The sequence below is a fragment of the Mesocricetus auratus genome, unplaced genomic scaffold (genome assembly GCF_017639785.1).
Source record: "Mesocricetus auratus isolate SY011 unplaced genomic scaffold, BCM_Maur_2.0 Super-Scaffold_100019, whole genome shotgun sequence".
Classification (NCBI taxonomy): Eukaryota; Metazoa; Chordata; class Mammalia; order Rodentia; family Cricetidae; genus Mesocricetus; species Mesocricetus auratus.
The window spans coordinates 10,695,530-10,723,412 of NW_024429200.1; the positions used below are offsets into that span (position 1 = coordinate 10,695,530).

Genomic DNA, 27,883 nt, shown 5'->3' on the forward strand with positions numbered 1-27,883 from the left:
TAAGACTGAGTTCAGAAGTCACTTTCCTGTGGGTCCTCATGTCCAGATTATACAACAACAGTCAAGCAGTACAGGCAAGAGCAGTTTCTTGCCCAAATGGCTAATCTTGCCATGTTGAAAGCAAACTCCATAACAATTTCTTCAATGCCCATCTTCCTCTCAGACATAATTGGTGCTTCCAGGAGCAGACATTTCTCATTGTCAAGAAAAACCCTAAACCATTTTAAGTGTCATTTTCTGAAGGTCTTTGAGAGGTTTGAAAACTGCTTATCTATCTCAAATATATTTCTGTATATCTAGAAAACCTAACTTACCTAACTATAAATTCTGACTATTATAAGGAACTATCTATAGTCTGTATTCAATTATGCATTATGTTTTAAAAGATCAGTATAAGCACAATACTTAATCAAGAGGAGAAATATACACATCACAAAATTGACCTTGAATTTGTATCAATAAATGAAAAACAATACCCATACCATAATTCCCCTTTTTACTATTAAAAGGAGATTGGTTGTGATCATTAACCAATTATAAACAATCCCATATAAATAAAAACAAAGGTTTATAAACAAGATGGGAATTAGGACGTTGCTCATTGCAAACTGCTTCGTGCTAGAAGGGGGCGCTGTTCATACCATAGGGATCATGACAAAACTCAGAAACCTGTGTAAGTCCTTATTTTCGTGGTCTGTAAAGCTGCATCATCTTAGCTGTTTCAGTTGTTGGAACACCTGGTCCACTGCTTCCGGGGGTCTTGGTTCGTCAAACCACAGAAGCCTGGAAGGAATCCTCAGCTTTTCATTTTCTGTAGAAACATAAACAAAATCTCCTTTCCCAAGTAACATATCCTTATACTTAAATTTTGAAGTCAAGGCATTTTCAAAAGATATAAGTTGAATTAATTCAGCAGCGTTTATAATCAAGTGTACTTTAGCAGTTATTCCTTCCTGAGCAATCAAAAAACTGAAAAACACAATAGCATACAGTATCCAGACTCTCTGTGTATTTTCCATCTTTACGTGGCTTATTTACTTATCTATTATTACTTTATTTATTTTACTTTTATTTATTTTTCTCTGAGACAGAGTTTCTCTTTGGAAATCCGCCTGTCTCTGCCTCTGGAGTAAATCCTACCGGCGTGCGCCACCACAGTCGGCTTTTCTATTTATTTACCACTTTGTCGTTTCATTTTCTCTCTCAATCTCACGTATATTTTTAAACACACTGTAAACCTTTAGAGGTTTTGTTCATCCAAGTCTGACTTTACTGTAAATCTTTACATTTTTCTGGCCACGTGTCTTATTTGTAAAACTGCGGCTGTTTTAAACTGACTTTTTTTTCAAGATGGCAGGCGTAAGCGTGACTCCAGCTGCCGGCTTGGAGATGTGGTCACTGCCACTTCCAGCTGTACATACACACCTTTTAATTGTTAGTAGAGACTCTTAAAACAACCTCTGTGTTTTTTTTTTTTAATGCTGAGTCAGGAAGCCTAACTTAAGCCAGCCATGAGTCTCTGCTTGCCGCTAACAAAACAGAGCCCACCTGAGAAAATGCTGCTACCAAAAATCTGTGCTTCTCTCTGTTCTTCTGTTTCTAAAATTCCTTTAAAGCTTTTGTTATTTTGCGTGGAAATTCAATCCCACTCCTGACACCATTATGTAAAGAGGAGCCTTTTTCTTGAGAGAAGCCTTCCTGCCAGCCTGGTTCCAGAGCCGCATCAGTCCCAAATAAACACACAGGAGGCTATATTAATTATGAAGCTGTTGGCCTTGCTAGTTTCTTACTGGCTAGCTCTGACTTAAGTAATTACCCCATAATTGTTAATCTAAGTATGTCTCTTACCGGAGAAGTTTCCAGGCTTCCTACCCCATGTTGTTACATCTCGACTCTCCCTCTTTCTCCTTCCCAGAGTCCTCCTGGACTCCTAGTCCCACCTATCTAGATTCCTATTGGCCAGCAGTGCTTTATTGACAAATGCCCAGGACTTCCCCCCAACAAGAATGCGCTATGGTAACTGGAGTGGTTAAGAGAACTTGCTGCTCTTCCAGAGGACCCAAGTTTAGTTCCCGGCACCTGTGTGAGGCAGCTCACGACAGCCTGTAAACCCAGCTCCAGGGGATCTGACACCCTCTTCTGGTCCCATAGGCACTTACACACACACACACACACACACACACACACACACACACACACACACACGGTCACACGGTGGGGGTGGAGGGTGGGAAGAGAGCTTTTATTTTTATTTATTAAGACAGTGTTCTGGCTGTCCTGGAACTCATAGAGATCCACCTGCCTCTGCCTCTTGAGTGATAGGATTAAAGGTATAAGCCACCACATCCAGCCAGACACAATTTTTTTAAGAAGTTAAAATGCACAGCACCATTTCTAGGACCCCATCGTTGATACCCAGATGTTTCTGGAGCATAGACTCCATCCAAATAAAGGAATGAGGAGATCTGTCTTTAGGTCTTAGTATTCATAAACATCTGATGAGTTGTAGGAAGTGATGTGTACCCTGAGTTATGATTGATACAACCCCCTATGTCTCTAAAAAGAGACATTGGTGACCATTCACATGATCTTTTATCAGGTGATCTCTGAGTCTTTGAACAAACCCTGGCTCTTTCAGGAACTCAAGCCTACTGGATCTTGGATTTTTGTTGTTTTGTTTTGTTGTTTGTTTGTTTGTTTTTGAGATGGGGTATCTCTGTGTAACAGCTCTGGATGTACTGGAACTCATGTTGTAGACCAGGTTGGACTCATTTTCGAAGAGAGTGCTGGGATTAAAGGCATTCACCACCACACCCGGCAATCTCCCAAGTTTCTGTCTGCTTTATAATTGGCAGCCTTGGGTTGTTCTTTAAGGCTTTTGTCATCTTTGTGAAGTTGTTTTTCTTGAGACCATAGGGAAGCAAGATAGGTGGGACTAGGAGTTGAGGAGGACTCTGGGAGGAGAAACACAGGGAGTCAAGATGTAACGCCATAGGGGTAAGAAGTTTGGAACTATTCTCCAGTAAGAGAAATACTTAGATTAACAATTATGGAGTAAACACTTAAGTTAGAGCTATCCAGTAAGAAACAAGCAAGGCCAATAGCTTCATAATTAATACAGCGTCTTGTGTGTGATTTGGGGACTACAATGCAGCAGAGCCCAAGTGACTGGCGGGGAAAAACCAAAGCGGCTGGCAAGGAAAAGGCTTCTCTCCACAAGACTGGATCTCATGTAGCCCAAACTCATCTCAGATTTACTATGTAACTGAAGATGACGTTGAACTACTTGGTCTTTTCTGGGTGCTGAGATTATAGGCATGCATCTCCAAACCTGGCAGATGTTTTGGTCTTTTTCTGTGCCTTTAGGAGTAGCCATTTAGATGCTACCTCCAAGAGAGAGGTTTAACTTCTTTTTTTGTTTTGTTTTGCTTGTTTTGTCTTTCGAGACAGTGTTTCTCTATTTATCCCTAACTGTCCTGGAACTAGATCTGCCTACCTCTGCTTCCCAAGTGCTGGGATTAAAGGTGGTACCACCATCGCCTGGCTAGGCTTAGCTTCTTTCATTGGAGACCGTCCTTCCAGCCCGGGCCTTTCTTTTTCCATGTTCTTTAAACAATCTGTTTAGGATCCTCTCAATGTTTGTGTAATTTGAGGCTCTGCCCTAAGCCTTATATATTCTCAGAGCACGATTTTTTTCTCCATAGTCTCATAGTCCATTATTTCAGTTAGCACATTCACCTGGGGCTGACTCTTGACTATGACATTCTATCCCAATGCAGTTCTATCCTTAATGCAGTTAGGTTACTAAAGAAAAATGATGGGAGACTTATAAACACAGAAATTTGTCTCTCATAGTTCTAGGGGCTGACAGTTTAAGACCAAGGTGCTGGCAGATGCTGTCTCTGATAAACTTCCTTGTTCAAGGATGGTATTTCAGTTGTGCCTTCATATGGCAGATGGGACAAAGCTCTTCCTAGACCCTCCCTTATAAGGGCATTACTTACCTCCCCCAAAGGCTATAACTTCTAGTACCCTTATTTTGAGAGTTAGACATTAACCTATGAATTTGGGAGACTATAAATTCCAATCTTTAGCTGGGCAAAGGTGGCACATGCCTTTAATCTCAGCAGAATTAGGAAGAAGCAGGCAACTCTCTGAGCTCAAGGCCATTCTGGTCTACAGAGGGAGTTCCAGGACAGCCAGGGTCACATGGAGAAAACCTGTCTCAGAGGGAAAAAAGATTCCAGTCTGTAGCATCAAACTTGTCTCTCCGAAATTCCGGATTCATCTTTTTTAATGTCATATTTTACTTTATCTTATTTTGATGCTAGAGACTAAACCTGGGGTGTCTCATACATGACCATCAAGAGCTCTACCACTAGACTATACCACAAGCCTCAAACTTATCATTTAAACCACTCACTAATGACCCTGCCCGTCCCAAATAAATTCACCCAAACAAAAATCATTTATTCCTCCTCACATGCTCGTATTCTATTATTCTTTAGTCTTGCGAATCGCACCCCCACTTCCTCAGACAATAAGACTAAAATGTAATGGTATTCATTATCCCATGGCTACTCAATCCTGGTAGCCCTACCATCCGGCGCCATTTCTCTGTCTCCACAGCCACTATAGGCTTTATCGACAATGTCTACTTAGACATTCTGTGGTTGTTGTTGTTGTTATAATTGATGGAAATGAGCATTGATTTTTTTTAAGCCCAAAATGCTTATTTGAGAGAATACTGGCAAAGTCCACAGACTTGTAGGAAAAGCCAAACAACCATTGCTTCAGAAAAAGCTGGATCTGGGGTCGTCAGCAAATCGCACAGATTCAATAACCTTTCGTCTGTGTCTCCTTATCAAGCTTTCAAACTCTTGGCAAAGAGATCAAGTCATTCAGGGCCAGGACCCAGGGTAGACGGCACACATCTGTGACTGCAGCAGACCCTATTATTACTCAGTCCCTCCCCAGTGTTGCCACACCTTCCTGTCTTTACTTCCTTACCATTTTATAGTCCTACAGTCTCTGCTTGTCACTTCCACTGCCACCATTTTCATAGCCTAAAAATATTTCCAATTTTATTCAATTTATCGTGTGTGCGTGTGTGTGTGTGTGTGTGTGTGTGTGTGTGTGTGTGTTCTGTTGTCTTTGCTGTTCTTGTCGCTTTGAGACAGGGTCTCATGGAGCCCAGGCTGGTGTCAAACTCACTGTGTAACCAGAGATGATCTTGAATTTCTGATCCTTCTACCTCCTCTTTCCAAGTGTGTGGATCATGGGTGTACACCACCAAGCCTGGCTTAGTGTTTGATGTGTCCTTTTCCTTAAGACCTGTTGATAACTCTTCAGTGCTCAGAACAATCTACAAGCTTCCTAGAAGCCACTCCATTTTAATATTTAGATTCTGTATGCTTCTAGTCTCTACTTTTAAACCCTAGACATTCTGCAGTCATTTCAACACCACTGAAAAATCCATCCTTTGTTTCAGCCTTGTGTTTTTAGTTGTACTGTTCCTTCTTCCTCAACAACCCTCCTATCTTATTAATTCTGTTTAGCTGTCAGTTCTAAATCTCTTCTAGGCTCTTTAAAAAATATTTTTAAAAAAATTCCGGGCGGTGGTGGCTCGCGCCTTTAATCCCAGCAAATACAAATAAACCGACTTGGGGTACCTAACATACAAAACACCCAGTGACTGGAAATATGTATGGAAGTCACATCCACATTTTTAAGGAGCTGTCTTGAGGGGAAACAAGACCAGTGAGTAAGAAAAATACAATTAGAACTACAAGATACCTATGTGCAAAAAACAATGCCTGAAGACATGGACCAGAAAGTTGACCTGAGTAGTAGCATAGAGAGGACTCAAATATTAGGAAGCGTGTTTTTTTTTTTTTTTTTTTTTTTTTTTTGGTTTTTCGAGACAGGGTTTCTCTGTGGCTTTGGAGGCTGTCCCTGAACTCACTCTGTAGACCAGGCTGGCCTCGAACTCACAGAGATCCGCCTGCCTCTGCCTCCCGAGTGCTGGGATTAAAGGCGTGCGCCACCAACGCCCGGCTAGGAAGCGTGTTTTAAGGTGGGAGTGGGCATACGGCATATTTATTGTGTTGAGAGACAGGATGAAGATGCTTGTTAAGGAAGAGATACCAGGCAGGAGAGGAGGGAGAGGAGCACTAGGCAAACAGTTTAAACAAGCAAGAGCAGAGCACGCAGAGTATTTTTCTTTAAATATCTGTCTTTGTCTTTAGAACAGAGTGCTTCAGCATTCTAGATTGCTAATCCATCACAAATTCCTCAACACCTTCAGAATCCAGAGAGAATTGTGGCCTTCAACATGGGAAGTTTCCCTACTAGGGAATTATATCTTCCTGCGATTTCCTAATGTCCTTAAAGGTATCATATGCCTGGTCTTTTCTCCTTCCCTCCCTCTCTCCTTTCCCCTGCTCCACCCTTCCCCTCTCTTCCCTTCCCCTCTCTTCCCTTTCCCTCTCTTCCCTTTCCCTCTCTTCCCTTCCCCTCTCTTCCCTTCCCCTCTCTTCCCTTCCCTTTGCCTCCCTTCCCCTTTACATGTCTTTCTTTGTCATGGTCTGTCTACATTGCCCAAGATGGCCTCAGCCTCCTGATATCACCCTTCTCATACCTTCCTTCCTCCTTCTCCAGTCTTCTAAGTAGCTGGGACAGAGAGCATGTATCACCATACCCAGATATATCTCCAGTTAAGAGTGCTCACTGCTCTTGCGGAGGACCTGGGTTGTGTTGCCAGCACTCACATCACGTGTCTTTGTGTCTTACAACTGCCTTCAACTATAGCCCCAGGGGATCCAATGCCTCTGGCCCCTGCAGGCCCCTGCACTCACATGCACTACCCTTCGTGCATAATTAAAAGTCAAATAAATCTTTTTTTAAAAAAGTATACCACACACACACACACACACACACACACATTTTCCAGGTTCTCAGGCCTTAGCTGTAGATGAGGATGGTTGTAAGTTGAAAGAAGTAAACTGAAAGTTGGAAGTTCTGCAGACTCTCCTTCTCTACTGTACATATGATTTCATTTCATTTAGAACCCTTATGTAGGTTAAATCTCACCAGTGCCACCAGATTAGAGTACCACCTTTAAATCACTCAGTTAATAACTTAACTTTACAGATGAAATTGAGACTTCTAAGAGATGAAGTCGCTAATGTATTATCGCCTATTTTCCTTTTCTTGTTTCAGATTTAATAATGACTTCCTTCGTTCTCCCCTCATTCATTAAATACATTTAATTTCTCAAGGGCAAGGATCATCATGGTTATTCAGCTTCCATATGTACAATCCCCTCTATTAATTCGTCTTGTTTCCCACACAGGATCAAGATTGGGTCTGGGCACACAGTGTGTGCTAAAAAAAAGAATATTTTATTGACTTGAATCTTCATAGAGCATTCATCATTTAGAGGTGCTAATTTTAGACCTTGTTGCAAGTTGATCCAGTACTCAGTGAATAGCCATGGGCCCAAAGAAATATACCAAGTATGTAATCTTCTTTACTCAACTAAGCTATAAACACCAATTTCTGCTAACTTACTTTGTCCCTCACAGCATTCTAGATGGTGTGAATCAGAGTGGGCCTTTATTAAATATTTTTTAGTTGACCAACTATTTGCAGAACAAAACAAAACAAAACAGAGTTGGACCTATGTTTTGTGTAGCAACAAAAGGACTTTTGCCAAAATGAAAGCACTAGGAGATTCAAGATGAGCACTGTTGGGATATTGAAGAGCTTTTCGTGTAGTTCAAGGCTGAGTATGAGATTCTGTGCTATTTTGTAAACACACACACACACACACACACACACACATCATTTTGAAAAATGCTACAACAAAACTGGTGCAACAGTATTATTATGTATTTACAGCAAGAGAATACATCAAAATGACACAAATGTTAAGATGTTTAGTCAAAATGAACTTATTTAAACCTATCCAATAGGCTTGGGAATGCTTTTAAGCCCTTTGATCTGAACTTGGAGGACTAGAAATGTAGCTCAGCAGTAGAGCCTTGTTTAGCAAGTACAAGTCCCTAGGTTCGATCACCAATGGGAAAAGAAGAGTCAAGGACTTCAAAATACTTTATCAGGTATTGCAACTTCCTCCTTCCCCTCAAAAGGAATTGGTATCTGGTGAAAGACAGGAAAGTGAAATGGCAGCACACCAAACCATTTGCCACTGATGACGATTTTCACTACCCTAGTTCTAGGAAAAGAAATGTTTAGCTGTGGTTAGGAAAATGAGTTGACCATTAATCAAGCAAAGTCAACAGGAATCAGAAAGTTAGTTGTGAAGTTCCCTGGCTATATTCCTTTCCATGACTGGCCAATAGGCCATCTCTAGCAAAGCCAGGGCATTTTGATACGGAGGACAAGCAGGTAGGTATTCAAAATAGTCGTAGGTGGTCTTTAAGGTATTATGATAGTCTAGCAGTCTGCAAGAGTTTCCTTGGGCATTCTTCTGGAGCAACTTCTTTGAATGATCCAAATCTCCTAATAAAAAAGTTAACTTACTGGATGCCAGCATACCCTGGAAAAGTCTGTATCTGCTTAACCCTTTAATCTTAAATCTTTTCTCAGCATGCCAGCTGGCCAAGAGTTCCACTCAATCCATGAGCACCCAAATTAGTAATCTCCCAAGTTAAGCCCCAAAACTTAAGCTGAGATTGAGAACATGCAGAAAGTTGGGGCACTTGAGTTAGTAACACAGCTGGATGTTCCTTCCCTTTTTCAGATTTCTCGATAACGGAACTTCAAATGTGGGAAATGTCTCTATTAAATTTGAGAAAAGAATAGGTCCAGATGGTGATGAGGTAAGAAAAACAAGTAATGGATGTCCTATGCCATTTTCCCTTGGGATTGCTTAAACTACCTTGCAAACAGCGGCTTTATAAACTTGCCATGTAAAAGCAAAGAGAAGCAAACATTTATATTCTTTTATTTTATGAAAAAGAAACAGAGAAGTTTAGGGAGAGTGCAACAAGGACATGTTAGTAACAAATCAAGACTCAAAAACTAAAAACTAGTACTCACCCCAGAGCATAGTAACTTCTAATTCACCTAGACCTCAAGGCTATTTTTATGTCATTTTTAAATTATTTTTAAAGTTAACATACAAAGTAACGTTTTGTTTTGTTTGCTTGTGTGTTCTGTAGTACTGGAGACGAAACCCAGGGCCTCATGTACACCAGTCAGTCACTCTACCACTGAGTTGTCTCCAAACCCTCTTTTTAACTCTTTATTTTTATCTATCTATCTACCTACCTACCTACCTACCTACCTACCTATCTATCTATCTATTTTATGATACAGGGTTGGGTTTCTCTGTAGCTTTGGAGCCTGTCCTGGTATTCACTCTGTAGACTAGGCTGGCTTCAAACTCATAGAGATCCCCCTGCCTCTGCCTCCTGAGAGCTGAGATTAAAGGCGTGCACCACTACAACCAGACAAACTTTCCTTCCTTTTTTTTTTTTCTTTTTAACCTTTTAATACCTGATCTCACAAAGTTGCCCTGTGTAACCTTGAACTCAGATCTTTCTGCTTCTGCCTCTGGAGTAGCTGTTGTTATTTTGTTTAAGATTATAAATTAGAAACAAGGAAAAAGAAAGTGTTGCAGGAGATGGGAACTGGGGATGGGCACTGGGACCGGCTGGATACAGCTTGAGCCATGGAGAACATGTTAACTATAGTTTATTATAGTGAGACCAAAAGGGGGGGAGACAGACATGAGAGAGAGAGAGAGAGAGAGAGAGAGAGAGAGAGAGAGAGAGAGAGAGAGGTAAGGGGAGTAAGAGATAAGAGAGAGGATGAGAGAGAAGATGAGAGAGCATAGTGGGCAGGGGTCTGTCCTTTAAAGGGGTCCTTTGCACCTGCGTGCAGACTGGTTCTCATGGAACTCTGGGCTGCCCAGAGAACTGCCTGAGTGAATCCTGACAGCCCGAACCTTTCAGTAGCCAAGACTGTAAGCCCGTGTGCCTCTAAGCTTGGCAAAGTAATGTTTCAATATGACAATTAGATGTGTCATGTGTATAGTCAATTGGATGTGTCATACGCACGTCAGTATAATTTATTCCCATTTATCCCCCTCCTGCTACTGTTTATCCATGTCCTCTGTCTTCCTCTTGCTGACCTTCTTCTCTCTGAAATTCATGCCACCTGTATTCTATAATCTACTGTCCTGGTTAGCTTTGTCAACTCGACACAGCCTGGAGTCACCTAGAAGGTAGTCTCAGTTGAGGAATCACCCAAATCAAATTGACTGTAGACACGTCTGTATGGTTTTGTCTTGATTGCTAATTGATGGAGAAAGGCCCAGTCCAACGTGGGCAGCACCATTCCCTGGGTGTGTGCTCTGGGCTGGAAAGCCAGCTAAGCACAAGCCTGGGAGGGAGCCAGCAATTCCTTCGTGTTTCTGCTATAGGTTCCTGCCGTGTCTTTTCCCCAAAGCGGACTGTGACTTGGAAGTGTAAACCCAATGAATCTTCCCCCAGGGTGCTTTTTATCAGTGTATTTTTATCATAGCAACAGAGAGGAGACTAGAACACCCACCACTTTGAGATCTCTTCCTCCCGTTGATGGTCTCGTTTCTACTTTCACCCCACCACACATCACGTGCACACATGTAAATCTAGTTTCTGTATGTGAGAGAAAAGCAAGTGCGTTTATCTTTCTGAGTGTGGCTTGTTTTACCTAACATAATGGAACCCCATGCATTTTCCTGAAACTGCCATAATTTCATTCTTCTTTAAAGCTAAGTAAAGTCCATTGTATGTATAGACCACAACTTGTTGATCCATTCATTGATGGGATATCTGGGCTGTTTCCCACCCCTTAGCGATTGCGAATGGTATAACAATGAGCGTGGATATGCATAGATCTCTGTGGTCTGTTGATCTGGGAGTAGTAAAAGGATGGTAGCCCTGTTTTTAATTCTTTCTAGAAACTTCCGCATGGTCTTTCCATGGTGGCTGCATTAGTTTACACTCCCACCAGCAGTGCACAAGGGCTTCAAGGTCACTGCTTATAGCAAAATTCCATTTGCTATCTTGGTTGCTTTCCCAGCATTATCATATTCAAGTGAATTTTTGAAGCCAACTTTTATTTCACCAGGGATAATGCAAGTCAACTTGACAAAATTAAAAACATACTCCAATTGTTAGGTTTAGTCAACTGCTACAGGCTGATTTGGAGCAGAGGAGCAATTCCTAGCAAAGTCCAGAAGTTAAAATGTTTTTCTCACAGACTTTGCCCCCTAAAATTAATTTTAAAACATTTTTAAGGGGAAAAAGCCTCCAAACCTTTCCCCCAACAAAAATTTCTAATACATACATCACACAAAAATTTTGTGAAGCAAGTTTTTCATAACTTTTGTTTTCAACAAGTAGACGTTAGTTTTCCAAAAGTCAAAAACAAACGGTTGGTTCTTTGGATGTGCCCTTATTTCTCCCCACCCTTTCTAACAGAAGAGACTGGGCTGATTCTCTCGGTCCTCATCTAACCCAGAAGCCACTGCGCCCGGCAGTCTTTCCCCGAAGCACAGTACTCTCTTCCCTCCCTGGTTCTTCCCAGTCCTTTCTGTCTCCTTCATCTCCATCTGCTTTTAGCTTTATTCCCTTTTCAGTGCGTTCCTCCTCTCCCCAGAACCCTATCTTAACTCTCTGGAGGCATGGCCTCTTCCAAACTGATGCTCCAAGCACAGGAGTACGCTGGTCTCCTTGTATTCTGATTTCTGAGTAGGCTAAGAAGGTAATTCACGGCCTCTGTCTCCTGTGTTCTTCCTATTTTATTCATCTTTGGATAACCCAGGCCTAAGAACACGGGTTATCAGGCAGGACACTCTAACAGTCCAAACAGCAGTACTTCCACTAATTCAGTGATGCTGAGTGCTACACAGAAGGGTCGCCAAAAGTTAACTATTTTGTTAACATCTCTAGAAGAATTATATTTTGCGGAGATGTTGAGAAATGAAAAGTGCTCTCTGTTCTCCCTTCTTCTGTGAGTGTCAGTTCCCGGCTCAGTTGCCAGAGTTGTCCCTGGAGGGCCCTGGAGTCCTCATCTCTTAGGTTTCGTCCTTTTGTAGCTGTTTTTCTCCTGAAAGGTTAGCCTGGGTTAGCCTGGGTTAGCCTCTGATCTTACTCCTGTAGAGGGAAAAGGAAGGGGAAAGGTGTGATTCCATTCATCTACTCCTCTATAGCCTATGCAGCCATGTGTATGTGTGTGTGCGTGCGTGCGTGTGTGTGTATGTGTGCGTGCGTGTGTGTTCGCATGCGCCTGCGTGCATGTGCACTCGTGTGTCAGGGTCTATGGGGGTTGTGAATATGTGAATGGAGACAAGAGGTTACCCAGAGATTTTGCTCCCTGGGAACTACCCATCTTGTTTTTTGAGACATAGTTTCTCACTGGTATCCGGCTTCACAGGGTAGTCAAGGAGCACCAAGGTTCTACCTGTATTTGCCTCCCCGGAGACGGATCATGTGTCTTGATGCATGGCTTTTTATGAGGTTGCTGTGAATCTTTTCTCACATGGCAAACACTTCTGGATTGAATTAGCTCTCTAGTCCCTTATATGAAAGTCCTAAGACAGTCCACATTACCATCTACAAACTTCTTCTTATATCTCAGGATTTCTGGATCCTGCTCTCCTGGCTGTAGACCTTGTCCCCCAAACCTCAGAATACAACACAGGCAGAACAGATCCTCCTTGCTTAGTGTCTAGAAAAGACCCTTTTAGTGAGACTGAAATGAGGCCATACTGTTCAGTGGGTGTGACTTGGGCACTAGATAGATCATAGCTCGGCGGGTGAAGGGTTCATACAGCATGTGTGAGGGACCTGAGGTTGGCTGCCCAGGTCAGGGGTGGGAATGGGACTCAGCTGATAGAGTGTTTTCCTGGCATGCACAAAGCCCTTGTTAAATCCCCAGTACCGGATAGTCCAGGCATGTCACAAGCCTGGAACCCGTACTTAAGAGGTGGGTGGAGGCAGGAGGATCAGAATTTAGCCTTGGATGCATGAAATCCAGTCCTTTAAAAAATGTGTTTTAGCCAGGCAGTGGTGCACACCTTTAATCCTAGCACTCAGGAGACAGAGGCAGGTGGATCTCTGTGAGTTCAAGGCCTGCCTGGTCTACAGAGCAAGTTCCAGGACAGCCTCCAAAACCAAAAAAAAAAAAAAAAAAGTGGGTTTTTTTTTGTTTTGTTTTTTGCTTTAATGTGGCAGTGTGGGTCCATAACTCTAGTATTTTGGAGGAAGGGCCAAGAGACAAGAAGATTCCAGAGCTTGCTTGCCAGCCAGTCTAACTGAATCAGGAAGATCCGGATTCAGAGACACTGTCTCAAAAAATACGGTGGAAAGACAACACACACACACACACACACACACACACACACACACACACACACACACACACACGCACACACACGCACACACGTGTGGCCAGGCGGGCGAGGGGGAAGGGGGAGGGGAGGAGGTGTGACTTGAGACCACTAAATTCTGTTTCTTGTCTTCAGCTATATGATACGACTGGGCCCTCAAAATTTGTCCTTAAGAACCTCAGACACTACTCAATCCATCCAAATGTGGTAGGTGGAAAAGCGTGCCCCCAAGACCTCAAGGGGTGAATTTCAACAACGGGTCCAGAGCCCCAACTACAGAGCATCCCTAATACCACCAAGTATTCCCCAGTTTCCAGGATGGGGAACCAGGGTTTGGTTATGAGGTGGAAGGAGAGACTCAGGGAGAAAGTGGTCCCAGCTCATTTAATTCTTCGGTAGAGAAAACATAATCAGGAAACTATGTGTAATCCATGCTTCCTCATTCCCTCCTTCTCTAGTCTTCCTATTCAGAGAAAAGCAAGCTCTCCCACCCACGCCTCCGGTGACTCAGTGTGCTTCGTGACTGTCTTCCCCTTTTAACTGCTCTAGAGCTAGCTAGCAACGCCTGTGCCTGGGGAGAGAGGCTGCCGGCAAGTAAGAGAAAGCAGAGCTGAGCTTCTGGGGTTTCCCCTCTGCCTCAGAGACAGGAAGAGAAAGGCCAATCAGGCCCAGTCACAAACAACTTCTATTTGTGCCACTAGGGATAGATGCTATCTTTTTTTTTTCTTTTTTCTTTTTGTGACTTTAATCATCTTGTTCTGTTACTATGGAAACCCTTCCAGTGCATTTCCCCAGGCCCCTGGTTTATTTGCAGCTCTAAGGGAAGGCTGTGACAGAGAGCTTCCAAAAGTTTGAAATCAACAATTGTAAAGGCAGGTTTATTCAGGCCCTGCTCTTCCTCTCAGCCTACCCCTGCAGAGGGGGAAAAATTGGCCAACTGATTCCTCCCTTAACATAATCCCTTTGTCTGTCTGGAAACCTTTCTCTCTACTCAGGCCAAATACTATGAGCCTTTGAAGGCCAGTAAACTGCAAAGATTCCTGACCCAAAGGAAGAGAATCAATAGTTTCATGATAAAAGTGGCAGAATATGATCAGGATATGACCTTACTGCTCATGACCAACAACCCACCTCCCTGCTCTGTCAGCCAGCAGGAAAACGATGGCGCTCCAAAATACTTTCCCCCGGATTTTCAGTTCAAGGTAATGGTACCCAAGCAAGTCTCCTGGAAGCCTATGCTTGAACCAGAGGGAGGCAGGGAATAGAGTAAACACAGAGAAAGCCAACTGAACTTACCAAGATGCTACCTACTTCCTTCTCATGCCTGGTCATATGTTCCAGGAAATCAGAATAGCTGTGAGTTTAAATTCTTCCTGGGCTACTTAGCAAGACCCTGCTGTCTCAAAACAAAACAAAACAACACATAAAAAATAATTGCCAAACATATTTAGTAAGCTAAAAATTAGGACAAGACTATGAAGATGATCCTAGGATGAATTTTATCTTGAAGAATCTTGGAATCTAATGGATTGAAAAAATGAGGCATATTAAAATAATTCTACTGACCAGGATATGTGAATAATCCAAGAATACTTAAGATATAGAAATCATATAGACTAGAGAAGAAGCTCCCTGTTGGGGAAAAGGGAATAATCATGGAGGTGACTCACTACAAAAGAATAGGAGAAGACACGGAGACATAAAAAAGTGAGGCACTTTCATGGAATATAAAAGAGAAAGTGCCAGGAGATAAAAGGCTGTAGTCAAACTTGTGTTTAGGAAGAGCATTTGCAGGTTGAAGAAAGGTGCATTAGTTACAGAAGAGACAAAAGCCAGACAGATTAGTTATGATATTACTTTAATAATGGAGATAAGCAATACTGAAAATTTGAACAAAATTCAAAATAGCAGAGGAATTGAGGAAAATTGATTTAAGAGATATCTGGGAGTCGGGATCTAAGAAAGTCATTGACAGCCTGGAGAGTGGACCCCAGTGTAATAGGAAGAAATTAAATAAGTGAAAGTACAAACAAAAGAATCTAACAGAGATTAGAGTCTGGGAGTGGGCTAGCTCAAAGACCTCTCCTTATAGCAACATGTGAGTTGGAAGTTAGTACTTTTGTAGTGACTGCATGGGTGACAATGAGAGATGCCAAAACGCAGTGGTGTACGCTGATCATGGATTCCTCGCCCGTAACCCCTTGGGTCTCAGAATTTGTGCCCTTTGACAGTGACTTCAGTGTTTATTGTGATAGTGGGTGTAATGTGCTTCTGAGAAAGAAGTGTGGGTGAGGACTGCTGTCCTTAACACAGAGGAGCGAACAGAGCAAACATGTAACCTGGGCGCAGGAAGAGCTTTCTTTCCAAAGCTGTCCCTCGTGGGTCCCCGAGGTCAGGTGCAGGGCCTGAGGGTCCTCATGAGCAACAGTGCTAGTGGAATCGCATTAGTGGACAGTGTCAAGGCCCTGATTCTAAGGACGGGAAAGCATGCGATCTGCATTGGTCCTTTACTCGTCCTGCTGCAGCCCCCGCCCCCGCTCATTTGGTCCTAGGATGACCCGCGCAAAGAAAGCATTCTTGGCCGGGCACAGTGTAGATTCCAGTGAGCAAGCTGATGGAAGGACACATGAACGATTGTTGCCCTCAGTCCTGTCTAAGTGACTCTGTCCCTAGCACTGTGTCCTGTGAGAATGACTGAGTAACCCTATCTCTGCTCACAGTATGGACCAGGTGTAGATACAAGATCTGGTGAAACAAAATTCCTGGGCTGGTAACTGACCTGAGGTGCAGGCTGGTACCTCCAAACCCAAATAAACCAAAACAAAACCAACATACTAACCGCCAAATCCCCGAGAAAATCACAGATTTTTCACTTCTAAGCACCCGAATTAGAAAATGAAAAGATTAAGGCAATGGGAATGAAAATTGAAAGGGCCCATAGAGAGATGCCATCAGAGAATCCAACCATGGGGAAGGAGGGTAGTTCAAGGGCCAGGGATATATGTGGTTGAAGTTACAGGAAAGGAAAGAAACAGGAGTCGGGGAGAGAGACAGATATAATCATCTATTGTATCCCTCACATCTGCCTCTCTATGTGTATATATGTAGGTTACAGAAGGGCTATAGAAGCTTCAGAGTTTGAGAAGAAGGAGGGGGGAGAGAGGGGGAAAGAGGAAAGTTGTGGAGGTGGAAGAGACAGGAATAGAGAAGGAATGACTTAATAATAGATTATGGTTAAGGCAGCTGGTAACTCTCCACTAGTGCCACCTTGGATCCCAAATAACTTTCCGTTCTTGCTTGTTTTGGTTGCATTTAAAATTTTAAAGAGAAAAGAAAAAAGCCTTTATTTTTGAGAGGAGAGGGCGTGACATGTGGAGGACAACCAGCCAGGGTAGCTCTCTCTCCCCATCATGCCCATCATGTAATTGTGGGATGGAGATCAAATCACCAAACAAGGCAATAAGCTCCTTTATCTGCCTTCACCATTCTCTGTTATTTTTTCTCCTTGCTCTGAGGCCCAGTGCCCCTGAGGCTCTGCTGTTTTCAATGGCAGGGCCATTGACTATGTCTTGGTTTCTAGGGTCTGCTGGTTTATTGCCGCCTACTAACTTGCAGAGAGCCTTGTGTCATTGAACTGGACCAGCTTAAAGACAAGGGGTTCAGAATGAAAAAGTGGTAACTCCAAGTATTTTAAAAAAGATCTCAAAATTATGAAACTAAGAGCTCAATATGTCGATTGATAGCTCCGTCTCTCCTATGAAGACAGGGAGGGGAGGCGTTGCGACTGAAATCTTTGCTTTGCTGAAGTATAAGCTTAAAGGCATCCATGCAGACTACAGGCAAAGAAGCAGCCACGCAGATGACATATAAAGTCGGGAAAAGGGGATGGAATGTGAGTGGGAGTTTTAGCTAGTGTGATTCAGACAGGTTCTCAGGAGAGGTTGTGACTATTCACTAAGTATTTAGGGCTGGGGAAACAGCATGGGATTGCTGCTCCCTGAATACAGGTCTTCTTTTACATAGCCTCACGGTAGGAAAACATTGATCGAGACTTTCTCTAGTGAGATAAGTCAGGAGAATAAGGCAATTCAAACTAAGGCAGGTGAAGAACAGTTCAAATAGTTGAAGGTTTTTTGTTTTTTTTTTAATCTTGGGAGAAACAGAGCCTAGGAGGAATGTGGTGGACACCATCAACATTTTTGAGCACGCTAAATGAGAGATGCTGGATTCATTCTGTTTGAACTATTTTGGAGAAAGCTACAAGGAGATGGGTGTTGGCTGATTGAAGAGGAAGCTTATTATTAGCATCACTGTCATGACATTAGTGTGTGCGTGTGTGTCACATGAGAAGGAGGCTGAACAGGCATGTGTGTATTAGATCATATGTGGAAATCAGAAGACAGCTCTGGAATTAGTTCCAGGGTTGGAGCTCAGGTCTCCAGGCTTGGACAACAAGTGCCTTCCTTCGCCTGCCAAGCCAGGGCACCAACCTCATACGTGTTTTGCCTTTTTTTTTTTTTTTTGATATAGGACAATAGGATCACTTGGCAGGGAGATTACAGATGGGATATGAATGTATGAGTGCCATATGGACAGTCACACTGGACATATGGACAGTCACACTGGATGACTTTTAAGAGTCTGAAAGCTTTTGGCTATGTGACCTTTAGGAATGGTAAAATTATTACCTCATAAGACCTTTCATTCTATAACCTCCCCACAGCTGAGAAAAGAATGTAGCAGATAAGGCAGCTATCTCCAAGGAAGGAAGGTAGTGTTCCATGGGTCTGTTCCCCAATTTATTGCTAAATATTTGGTCTCCCAAGCAATTCACTGATTGGGTCTAAGTGTGCTATGTCCGAGACAGAGACAAGCACATCTGTGTCTTTTCCCAATGTCAGAATTCATTGAATAACAACAATAAACTCACAAGTGACTTTGCTTTCTTTGGTTGGCTGCAATTTGCCAAGCAGCCCTGATTTCCCTTGATAGCTGGCTGCTGGCAGACACAGATCATTTTATTACAATCTTAACTACTAATAAAAAATACTCTCAATTTTGTACACATTACACGCCACACAGTGAATCTGTCTATGCCTCTATCCATCTATATGTATGAAGGTTTCAGAATGGCTTGAAAAGGGGTTATACAGGCTGCAGAGTTTAAGGAGTTTAAAGAGACTTTACTGGAGGCAAAGGCAGAGGCAGAGAGGCAGAGGCGAGGGCTAGCACAGATGCAAAAGATAAGATTAGCAATCTACTTGGAGAAGAACCAGTTGGAAGGTTACCCGGAAGCACAGAGCTAAGTGGCGGGGTTGCAGAGTCTATCTAGCTGCAGAGGCACAGGACCATGGAGATGAGGTGCAGCATGGAGGAAGGGATGGGTGGACAGGCAGAAAGTCGAGTAAGCCTTGCCAAGTGGCAGAGACAAAGGTGAGCTGACTCTCTCAACCTGCCAGTCAGCCGCTTGGCACACACACTGGTCACACGACATGCCTCTGAGGCTGCTGCCATCACAGTGTTAGGCGTCTTCCTCCTTATGGAGTTCAGGAGAGAGCCACTGGTCTGGTGTGTCCAGTAAGGTCTCAGGTTCTTCTGATACGGTTTTACCTTTCAGGTTTAGGAGTAAGATACTTGCCAGTCTGCCTCAGGGTTGGTGCTACATGGGAGATGGCTTCTATGTGTGCTATGAAATCCTCCTCCACTGCATTTATGCTCAAAATAGAGCCAAATACTCCTTTGTTAAGTGGAGTCAGACGAGGAGCCGCACAGCTAGAAAGTCAGTTTTACAAAGTATGGATATCTTAGGGCAGGGCATAGCCTGACTGCCATAAACGCTTTCCCCTAACCCAGGAACTTCCTCTGCCATTCATTTTCAGAAGCCCATGACTAAGGAGTTTCGGGAAAGTCTTTCCCCACTCTTCTTGGGGTGGTTTTTGAGTTCCCACTCTTCCCTATGCATCATGTTAGCATATTCCACTGTGATTTAGTCCAGGGGCTCAGCTCAGTTTGGAAACTTCTAGGGTTTCAACTTCCTTCCCTTTACTTTTTTTTTTTTTTCCCCTCTCAGGAAACTCAACATCAGCGCAAACCCACCAGGAACTTCTACCTTCCCACAATGCCTCAGAAAAAGAAGTTAAGACCAGATCTGAAGCCAGTCTTCCCTATGAAACGGATAGGTGACCCTACCTCCAAGGGACACCAGTGGTTTAGGTGAAGTGCTGGCTCTTACTGTGCTCCCTTGTTCTCCTATCTTCCCCTGTGCCAATTGCTATGCCATTTAGCAAACACAAATGGAAACCCAAGGAGATTTAAGGATAAAGGTCGACTGAAAGAAGCTGCAACAGAGGAGCTGCCTCGTGTAGCTTTGGTTGTATAGATGATGTCAAAACACAAGACATTCTTTGTGTTTCAATACATAAGCGTTGTCTTCAGCAGTTGGACATCAGGTAGTGGAGACACGGTAGGACTGAGGTACATATGAACTCACAGAGGCTGTGGTGGCAGGCACAAGACCTGACCACGTTCAAGACAGAAGGGTCCCACCAGTGAGAAGGGGACATGGGATCATATCCTTAACCAAGAAACGATCTGCAATTAATACCCACTGGCAAAGGGAAAGTTGGTTTTCACCAACGGGGTCTCACTAGGTATATTAACTACATTTCATGGCAGGTCCCATGCCCAGGAGCAGTTGACCAACACAACAAAAAAAACCAATGGATCTTTTTTTTTTTTTTGTAGACTTTTAATTTAATTGTTCTATGTTTTGGTGTTTTATTGGTCTTTTGCTTTTTTTTTTTTTTTTTTACGAGACATGGTTTCTCTGTATTGTTTTGGAGGCTGTCGGTCCAGCCCGGCCTCGAACTCACAGAGATCCTCCTGCCTCTGCCTCCCGAGTGCTGGGATTAAAGGCGTGCGCCACCAATGCCCGGCTGCTTACTTGTTTTTGATTTTCATTTTTATGGGTTTTGTGTTTTCTTACATTTTAATTTTTTTTTGTGACCGGGTTTCTCTGTAGCTTTGGAGGCTGTCCTGGAACTCACTCTATAGACCAGACTGGCCTTGAACTCACAGAGATTTGCCTGCTCCTGCCTCCTGAGTACTAGGATTAAAGGCGTGGGCCACCACTGCTGGGCATTTAATTATTTTTTGGAGAAAGAAAGAACAGAAATTTGGATGAGTAGGATCTGGGAGGAACTCAGGAAGGGAAAATCATGATCGAAATTTTTTGTATGAAAAACATTTCTTCAATAAAAAGGAAGAAACAAAACAGGGTGCATGCCTTTAATCCCAGCACCCCAGTGGTAAAGGCAGGCAGATCTCTGTGAGTTTGAGGCCAGCCTGGTCTACAGAGAGAGGTCCAGGATAGCCAGGGCTACACAGAGAAACCCTATCTTGAAAGACAAAGCAACAAAACAAGACAATATGACCTATGACATCACTTATATGCTAATGAAAGAAACACAGCAATGCAAAGCTAAAGTTCTCCACTGACAATAATTTCAAGAATGAAGGAAAATGTATTCATGAGGTCTGTGTCTGAAGGAGACAGCAAATAAAAGTGCAAGTTAGAGACTAGAGGAACAAATGCTATGGGGACAGAAAGTAAAAGGAGGTCTTTGAAGGCTGGAGAGTTGGCACAGTCAAGTGATCACTGCACTCATTTGAGAACCTAAGTTTGATCTCTGGCACCCATGTTAAAAAGCCAGGCTGTGTGGTCCAAACCCACAATGCCAACACTGGGAGGTAGAGACAGGAAGATCCATGGAGCCTCTTGGCCAGACAGTCTAGCAAACTACAGGTTCAATGAGAGCCCATGTCTCAAAACATGAGAGTTATTGAGAAAGACACCCAACACATGTCTCTGGCCTCCACACTTGCATGCATATACACCTGTATGCACAGATGCATGCACATGCACGAACAAGTTTCTAAACAAACATAAAATGCTTTATTTGAAACTATTCATGGAGTATTTGATCTAATATTGAGAAGACAGGGGATTCTGGAAGGTTTGTAGTGTGGCCAGTATCTCAATCCCTCCTTTTAAAAACCAACCAACCAACCAACCAAAACAAAAAACAAAAAACAGCCTCCCTAACCCTCTGGTCATTGTCCTTTCTTCCTTGGGATCTCTGATGATGTATCTGACTTTTAGGTGGCTAGCCATTAACTCACAGCCCTAGATCAACCAAGTGCCCTTTTGTTGGTTAAGGTTTTCCACTGATAATGATTTCAAGACTGAAGGGAAGTATTCTGAAGTGTATGCTTTGAGGAAACAGAAAAAAATGTACCCTAAGCTCATCTTTGCCCCAGCTGGCCCGAGAGAGGCAAAGGAAGACGGTAAGCTCTCCTTTCTCCTACTGTGGTTTGCTAGGCTGAGACATGGGTTGGAGTGAGAATCTACTGGGCTTAGACAGTTGCTTGAGCTGGCATCTTTCGTCCTGGGTCCAAGCACCACTTTTCCTTGTAGAAGGAAAGTTAAGATGGTGCTAGACTATTTTGATACTCAAATTTCTAGAAGGTTCAAGAAGGTATAGAGTTCCCTGAACTATATCATCTATACCACTTTCTTCGTTTTTGCAATATGGTGCATTTTAAAGTAAAAAAAAAACCTCTTAAATGAAATACTATAATTGCTGACAACCTGGTTTTGATATTTGGGTACATATAGTTCAAAATGTATATCTGTGTACAACCTAAAACCTACTGGATATGTGCACATCATACTTTCTGGAAAACTGCTTTAAAGGGCCAAAGGCTAAGAATGTGTGTCACAAGCCGAATGTAGTTGCTCATGATTTTAATCCCAGCACTAGAGAGACAGAGGCAGGCAGTTTGAAGTCAACCTAGTTTACATAGTGAGTTCCAGAACAGCGCTACATAGTGAGACCCTGTCTTGAAACAACAACAAAAAGTATGTGAGTCTCAGAGGCCAGTGGGTCTCTTTGAGATAGAGGTAAGAGCAGGGTGGAAGGGCGTTGGGACACAGATTTACAGATGGCACAGTAAGAATTCTGGTATATTGTCTCTCATACAAAACTCATGGGGGGTGTTATCTTACTAAACACCAAAGGTAAAGACAGTCTAGACCAAGAAGGGCCTTGTATATTGTATAGATATGTGCTTGGATTTTCTCCGTTATGTAGTTGGGCCTCACTGAAGGGTTTCAGGGTGTCAAATACACAACTGTATATTAGACGTGCAATTGATGAGCCTTTAGACTTCACCCCTCATAGCATTAGCATAAGGCAATCATTTTTTAGAGATATAGGTTATATTATACCACCGTTTCCTTGGCTCCTTCAATCTTCCCTGTTCCTCTCCTACCAATCTTCCACCTCTTTCATTCTATCCCTACCTATGCTTCTCCACAATTCCCCATGTACAACTAAAACCAATCTGTGGTGAGGGAAAAGCTGGATCAATGTATAAAAGAGCTGAAGAAGCTCAGTGGTCCATCTTGTTTAAAAGAGGCCAGCCTCCCCTCAGTTTCTTCACTCTTCCACAGGCTTCCTTTGCGTTACCTGGTCTTTAAGATGGCCAGGTTTCACGGCCCTGTCCCTGCCTAACGATGGTCCAAGGGAGAAGAGGGTCTCTACAACAGGTCTTTCTTGTCAGACTTTCTTGTCAAATAATGACACAGAGACTTATTATTAGTTATGAAAGATTGGCCTTAGCTTAGGCTTGTTCCCAACTAGCTCTTGTAGTTTATATCAACCTACATTCTGCCACATGGCTTATTATCTCTCCTCATACTGTATACCTGACCACCTCCTCATCTTGCCTGAGATTCTTTCCAAGTTTTCTCTCTCCCCGGAAGGCCTGCCTAGCTTCTCCTGTCTGGCTAATGACCATTTAGCTCTTTATTAAACCAATCAGAAGGTGCCTTGGTAGAGACACATCTTCACAGTGTAAAAAAAGATTATCCTGCAACTGGTCTTTCCTTCTCCAAAGCCTGTTTGTTTTCAGTCCCAGAATATAGAAGAGGAAACATTCTTTCACAAGAAATTCCACCTGATGCACATGGGTTAGATTTTATGAGCCAAATGAGGCAGCTCTAATCATTAGCATAGTACTTAAAAATTTAAGTTAGATTTATTTATTTTATGTATGAGTGTTTTGCCTGTATGCTGTGTACTTTGTATGTGCTTGGTGCCCACAGATATCAGAAGAGTGTTTCAGATCCTTTGGAACTAGAGTTACTGATGGAATTGAACCCAGGTCCCTTGCAAGAGCAACAAGTTCTCTTAAGCACTGAGCCATCTCTCCAGCCCCTAGCATAGTACTTTTAATCAGAATGGTGTAAAATCTTAAGTGATACCATTATTAAGGATTAGACACATTATCCTCCTTAAATCTGCATATATTCAGAAAGTTTTCTTTTAGTCTTTTAGTTTTTTGAGACAAGGTTTCTCTGTGTATCCCTGGTTATCCTGGAACCCACTCTAGACCAGGCTGGCCTCAAACTCAGAAATCTGCATGTCTCTGCCTCCTAGTGCTGGGATTTAAGGCATGGGCCAATCATGCCTAGCTTGAAATTTTTCTTTAAGATTTGTAATATATCCCGGGTGAAACTTTTTTAATTTTGCAAGAGCCCTGTCTGTAACAGGATGATCTAGGTATACATGCACAAAGTAGTATGTCAGTCTGCCTCTAGTGATATTAGTGACATTAATGGTGACCTGAGTTGTTAGTTTACTTTTGTACCTAAAGGGCCAGTTATGGTGCATTTCCTCAACAATGGTGCATTTCTTCAACAACGACCAATCTACCAGGGCGGTTTACTAATGGCGTCATTTCCAAGATAACATCGACTCTGTCTCCAAATGATGTCCCATGATTGTGTGTGTGTGTGTGTGTGTGTGTGTGTGTGTGTGTGTGTGTGTGAGAGAGAGAGAGAGAGAGAGAGAGAGACAGAGAGACAGTGACAGAGAGAGACAGAGAGGGGGAGGGAGGGAAGGGGAGAAAGAGAGGAGGTAAAGGAGAGAGAGAGTCGAGAGATCTGGGTTGAAGTTGTGCAGACTGGTTAGAAATTTGCCCAAGAGGCAAACCACACCGTGAAGCCAGGACAGTAGTTAAGATCCTTCATCAAAAGACAACGCCCTAAGAACAGGTGGAGCCGGAAAGACCATCTAGAAATGTGATGCCGTCCTTGCCAAAGGTAGGAAAAGTATGTTATTCGTAACTCCGAAACGAGGACGAGAATGAGAAAACATTTTGGGAAAGTACTGGGGCACGTGACTGCAGACTGAATCATTTGAAGACTACACTGGCAGTGGGTTTTGGTGAAGGAATCCAGAATCATGAGGTCAAGAATGGCAGTCCCAAAATCTACCCTCTTGGTAATTGTTCGTCTGGTCCCTCTAAACGGATCGCATCACGCCTTCCTTTAATTATCCTTCTAGTACTTTCGGAGATGCACATTCCATGTGTTTTATGCTTTGTCATAGTTTCCAAGAAGTCAGAGAGTGAGACACCAACTTCGCACATGCTTTGGGAACCACTGACATTTTCAAAGCTCCTGGAGGAGATGCCTACCAGATGTGTGCCAGGGGATAGCGTCTTTCGCCATGGAAGAGCCCAGCAGTGGGTTATCAAAAATGCCGCTGTCTTTTAAGTGAAGACAAATCCTTCAAGTCCCCTTCCTGGCTCTCCAAGAACTGAGGAGGCCTGGAGAAGTCACCAACCAAATAAAGTTCCACACTTGCTGCCTCAGACCTGAGTTGCAGAAGCTGGGATGAGGGGCGGGGCAAGCCTCCGGGCAGGGCCCTGACCCCGCCCCCGTGCTACAGTGGGCGGAGCAGAAGGCGAGCCTGCGTCCCTAGGGGGCGAGGGCGGCCCCGGACGCCCGAGGAGGGCGGGCCTTGGCCCCGAGTGACGGCCCGGCGGCCCAACCGGTGTGAGAACACGGGGCCGGCCTTCCTGCAGCGTCTTCCGCTCGCCGGCTGCGGCGCCTGGGACGGTTGCGGTGGGTCTGGGCGCTGGGAAGCCGTCCAAGATGATTAAAAAATTCGACAAGAAGGACGAGGAGTCTGGTACGCGCGGCTCTCCGGATGCCCACCCTCAAGCGCAGGGGTCCCCCTTCCCTCGCCCGCAGCCACCTGCTCGGGGGACCGGCCGCATCGGCGGGGTCCGCCCGAAGCCCCTCCCCCGGCGCCGGGGCCTCCCCTCGGGCCGCGCGCTCCCAGCCGGGGAGCGCCTCGAACGCTCGGCGGCTCCGCCCCGGCGCGTCCCCGCCCCCTGCGCCCGCCCCCGGGCCGAGCCCCTCAGAGCCGGCCCTCCGCGGGGCCCAGTCGGGGGGCGAGGAGGTGCGCGCGCATGTCTCGGTTGCCTGGGGTTGCTGGTGGGGTTAGGCCCCGGGGCGAGCAGCCCTTGTTTCGGGGCTGGGGTCAACCGGGCCAGGGTGGCGTGTTTATGGACTCTGAAGGGCCTTGATTCTCCTGTTCCCAGGGGTTAAGACTGCCCGGTGGGACACAGCTCATTGAATGCGCAGGCATCCAGAAGTGACTTGCGTGTTGATACCTGTCTGTGGTGCAGTGCAAGTGGGGAAGATGCCAAGCCTCTTCAAAAAAAAAAATAAAAATCTCCAGCTCTTCAGTGGTAGCTGCTCCCACAAGTGTGGTGGAAGGTTGGGTTAGTGGACCTCCATGGCCTCATCCTGCATGGCCTCTTTACATTTGTGATTCTCTGCGAAACCGTTCCTTTCTGCTTCAGTAAATGTGTGAAACACATACAACAGGGCTTGCTTTCAGGGAAATCCATAGTGTCCTGTCATCTCATTACTCTTGGCGGTGGTGGTGGAAACGACACATTTGTTGACATCCATGGGAAAGGGGGCGGGGGCAGCAAGGAATGAAGGCACCCACTTTGGACAGGGTTCCTGTATCCAGAGAAAGTCAAGCGTTCTCAGTATGGCAAAGACAGAATTTGTACCAGAATCAAAACTACTTCATCCAACTTATTTGCATATTAGTTGTCCTTGTGACTTCCAAAGGACCATACTGTTTAGGTGAGAATTCCCAAGCATGCCATATCCTTCTCTGGAAAACTCTCTGTAGGACAGCTACTGAAGACCCTTCTCTTTTTCTTACACTATAGGCAGTGGTTCCAATCCTTTCCAGCATTTGGAGAAGAGTGCTGTCTTGCAGGAGGTATGACTTGAATGTGTACAGTACCTTGTCGACTCTGTTTGAGAATGGTGGGCAAAGAAACTCTGAGGTACTTAAGTCAGGACACCCAGAATAAGAATGAAGGAGCATAGACCCATCTGACAGGCTAAACATCACTCTTCCCTACATTTGGTCAAAGAAATGGATTTTTCGTCTATATATTAATATATATGCATATATATACATATATATATATATGTATATATATATATATATATATATATATACTTTGTTTTGTTTTGGTTTTGGTTTTTTGAAGACAGAATTTCTCTGTGGTTTTGGAGGCCTGTCCCTGCCTCCCAAGTGCTGGGATTAAAGGCATGTGCCACCACTGCCAGGCTATATATAAATTTATATATTATATATATAATTATAACATTTATGTATAAATATTTATACTGAAGGAGTATAACCGAGTGCAGAGGATAGATAGAGGGAAAAGGACAGTCTGGAACCATAGAAATGTAGACCTACAGGCTCTTTTGGGTGCTGGGGGATTTTAATGAAATACTTGAAGAAGTAGTGTTAAGTGCAAGGTTATTGGAAGACTTTACAGATATCAAACTCTTTTTTTTTTTTTTTATGAGACAGGGTTTCTAGGTATTGTTTTGGAGGCTGTTGGACCAGCCCGTCCTCGAACTCACAGAGATCCACCTGCCTCTGCCTCCTGAGTGCTGGGATTAAAGGTGGCCCAGATATCAAACTCTTGATGTTCATATGTAGACAGGTTCTGGTAAAGTCTTTAAAGTTAAAATAGTCAACCTAAGGGAATAAATAGGAAAGTCCAGGTCACATCCAATAACTTATTGTATACCATCATAACTTGAGAGCATCGACAATTGACATTATTTGGATATTTTACTAACATGATGTTAATGTTACTAAGGATGATTTGTTGTCCTCTGTGGTAGAAATTACACTATATATAGCATACTGTTTTGCATATTTCTGTAGGCACGCATATTCAATGAAACCCCCATCAATCCGAGAAGATGCTTGCATATCTTGACAAAGATTCTATACTTGCTCAACCAGGTAAACTATTCTGACTTCCTGAGATTTGTGTGTTAGTATAGAAATACATGAGCCATAGTGAATTACTTACTGTAAAGTAGAATTGGTTTTAAAAAATTGTGAAACTTGAAAATCCAGTGTAGTTTAGAACAATAATGTATAAAGCTCTTTAATATAGGTAGTATATTACTTCTTAAATTCATGAGGTATTAAGCCAACTAGACATGTACATTTCAATAAATATCTTGATTTGAATTCAACAAATAGTGCTTAGAACATACTGGTTACA

General features: G+C 43.5%; 2 protein-coding genes across 3 annotated transcripts in view; both read left to right on the top strand.

The window, feature by feature from the left end:
- Positions 1 to 6,292: 6,292 nt before the first annotated feature.
- On the top strand, positions 6,293 to 25,126 carry Tsga13 (testis specific 13). The gene is made up of 8 exons (XM_040728613.1): positions 6,293 to 6,393; positions 7,355 to 7,517; positions 8,768 to 8,846; positions 13,541 to 13,612; positions 14,401 to 14,607; positions 19,476 to 19,618; positions 21,624 to 21,751; positions 24,862 to 25,126. Exons 2-8 carry the CDS (start codon positions 7,495 to 7,497, stop codon positions 25,026 to 25,028), a joined length of 819 nt encoding a protein of 272 aa, XP_040584547.1. The 5' UTR covers positions 6,293 to 6,393; positions 7,355 to 7,494; the 3' UTR covers positions 25,029 to 25,126.
- Positions 25,127 to 25,297: 171 nt separating this feature from the next.
- Positions 25,298 to 27,883, top strand: part of Copg2 (COPI coat complex subunit gamma 2) — a 117,296-nt gene continuing 114,710 nt past the window's right edge. The window contains exons 1-4 of one of the 2 annotated variants that reach the window (XM_040728609.1): positions 25,306 to 25,446; positions 25,862 to 26,044; positions 26,510 to 26,562; positions 27,535 to 27,615. In XM_040728609.1, coding sequence (XP_040584543.1) covers positions 25,897 to 26,044; positions 26,510 to 26,562; positions 27,535 to 27,615 — 282 coding nt within the window. In that variant the 5' untranslated portion in view covers positions 25,306 to 25,446; positions 25,862 to 25,896. Of the gene's footprint in view, positions 25,447 to 25,861; positions 26,045 to 26,509; positions 26,563 to 27,534; positions 27,616 to 27,883 lie in introns of both variants that reach the window. The other variant, XM_005086474.4, reaches the window with a different exon arrangement.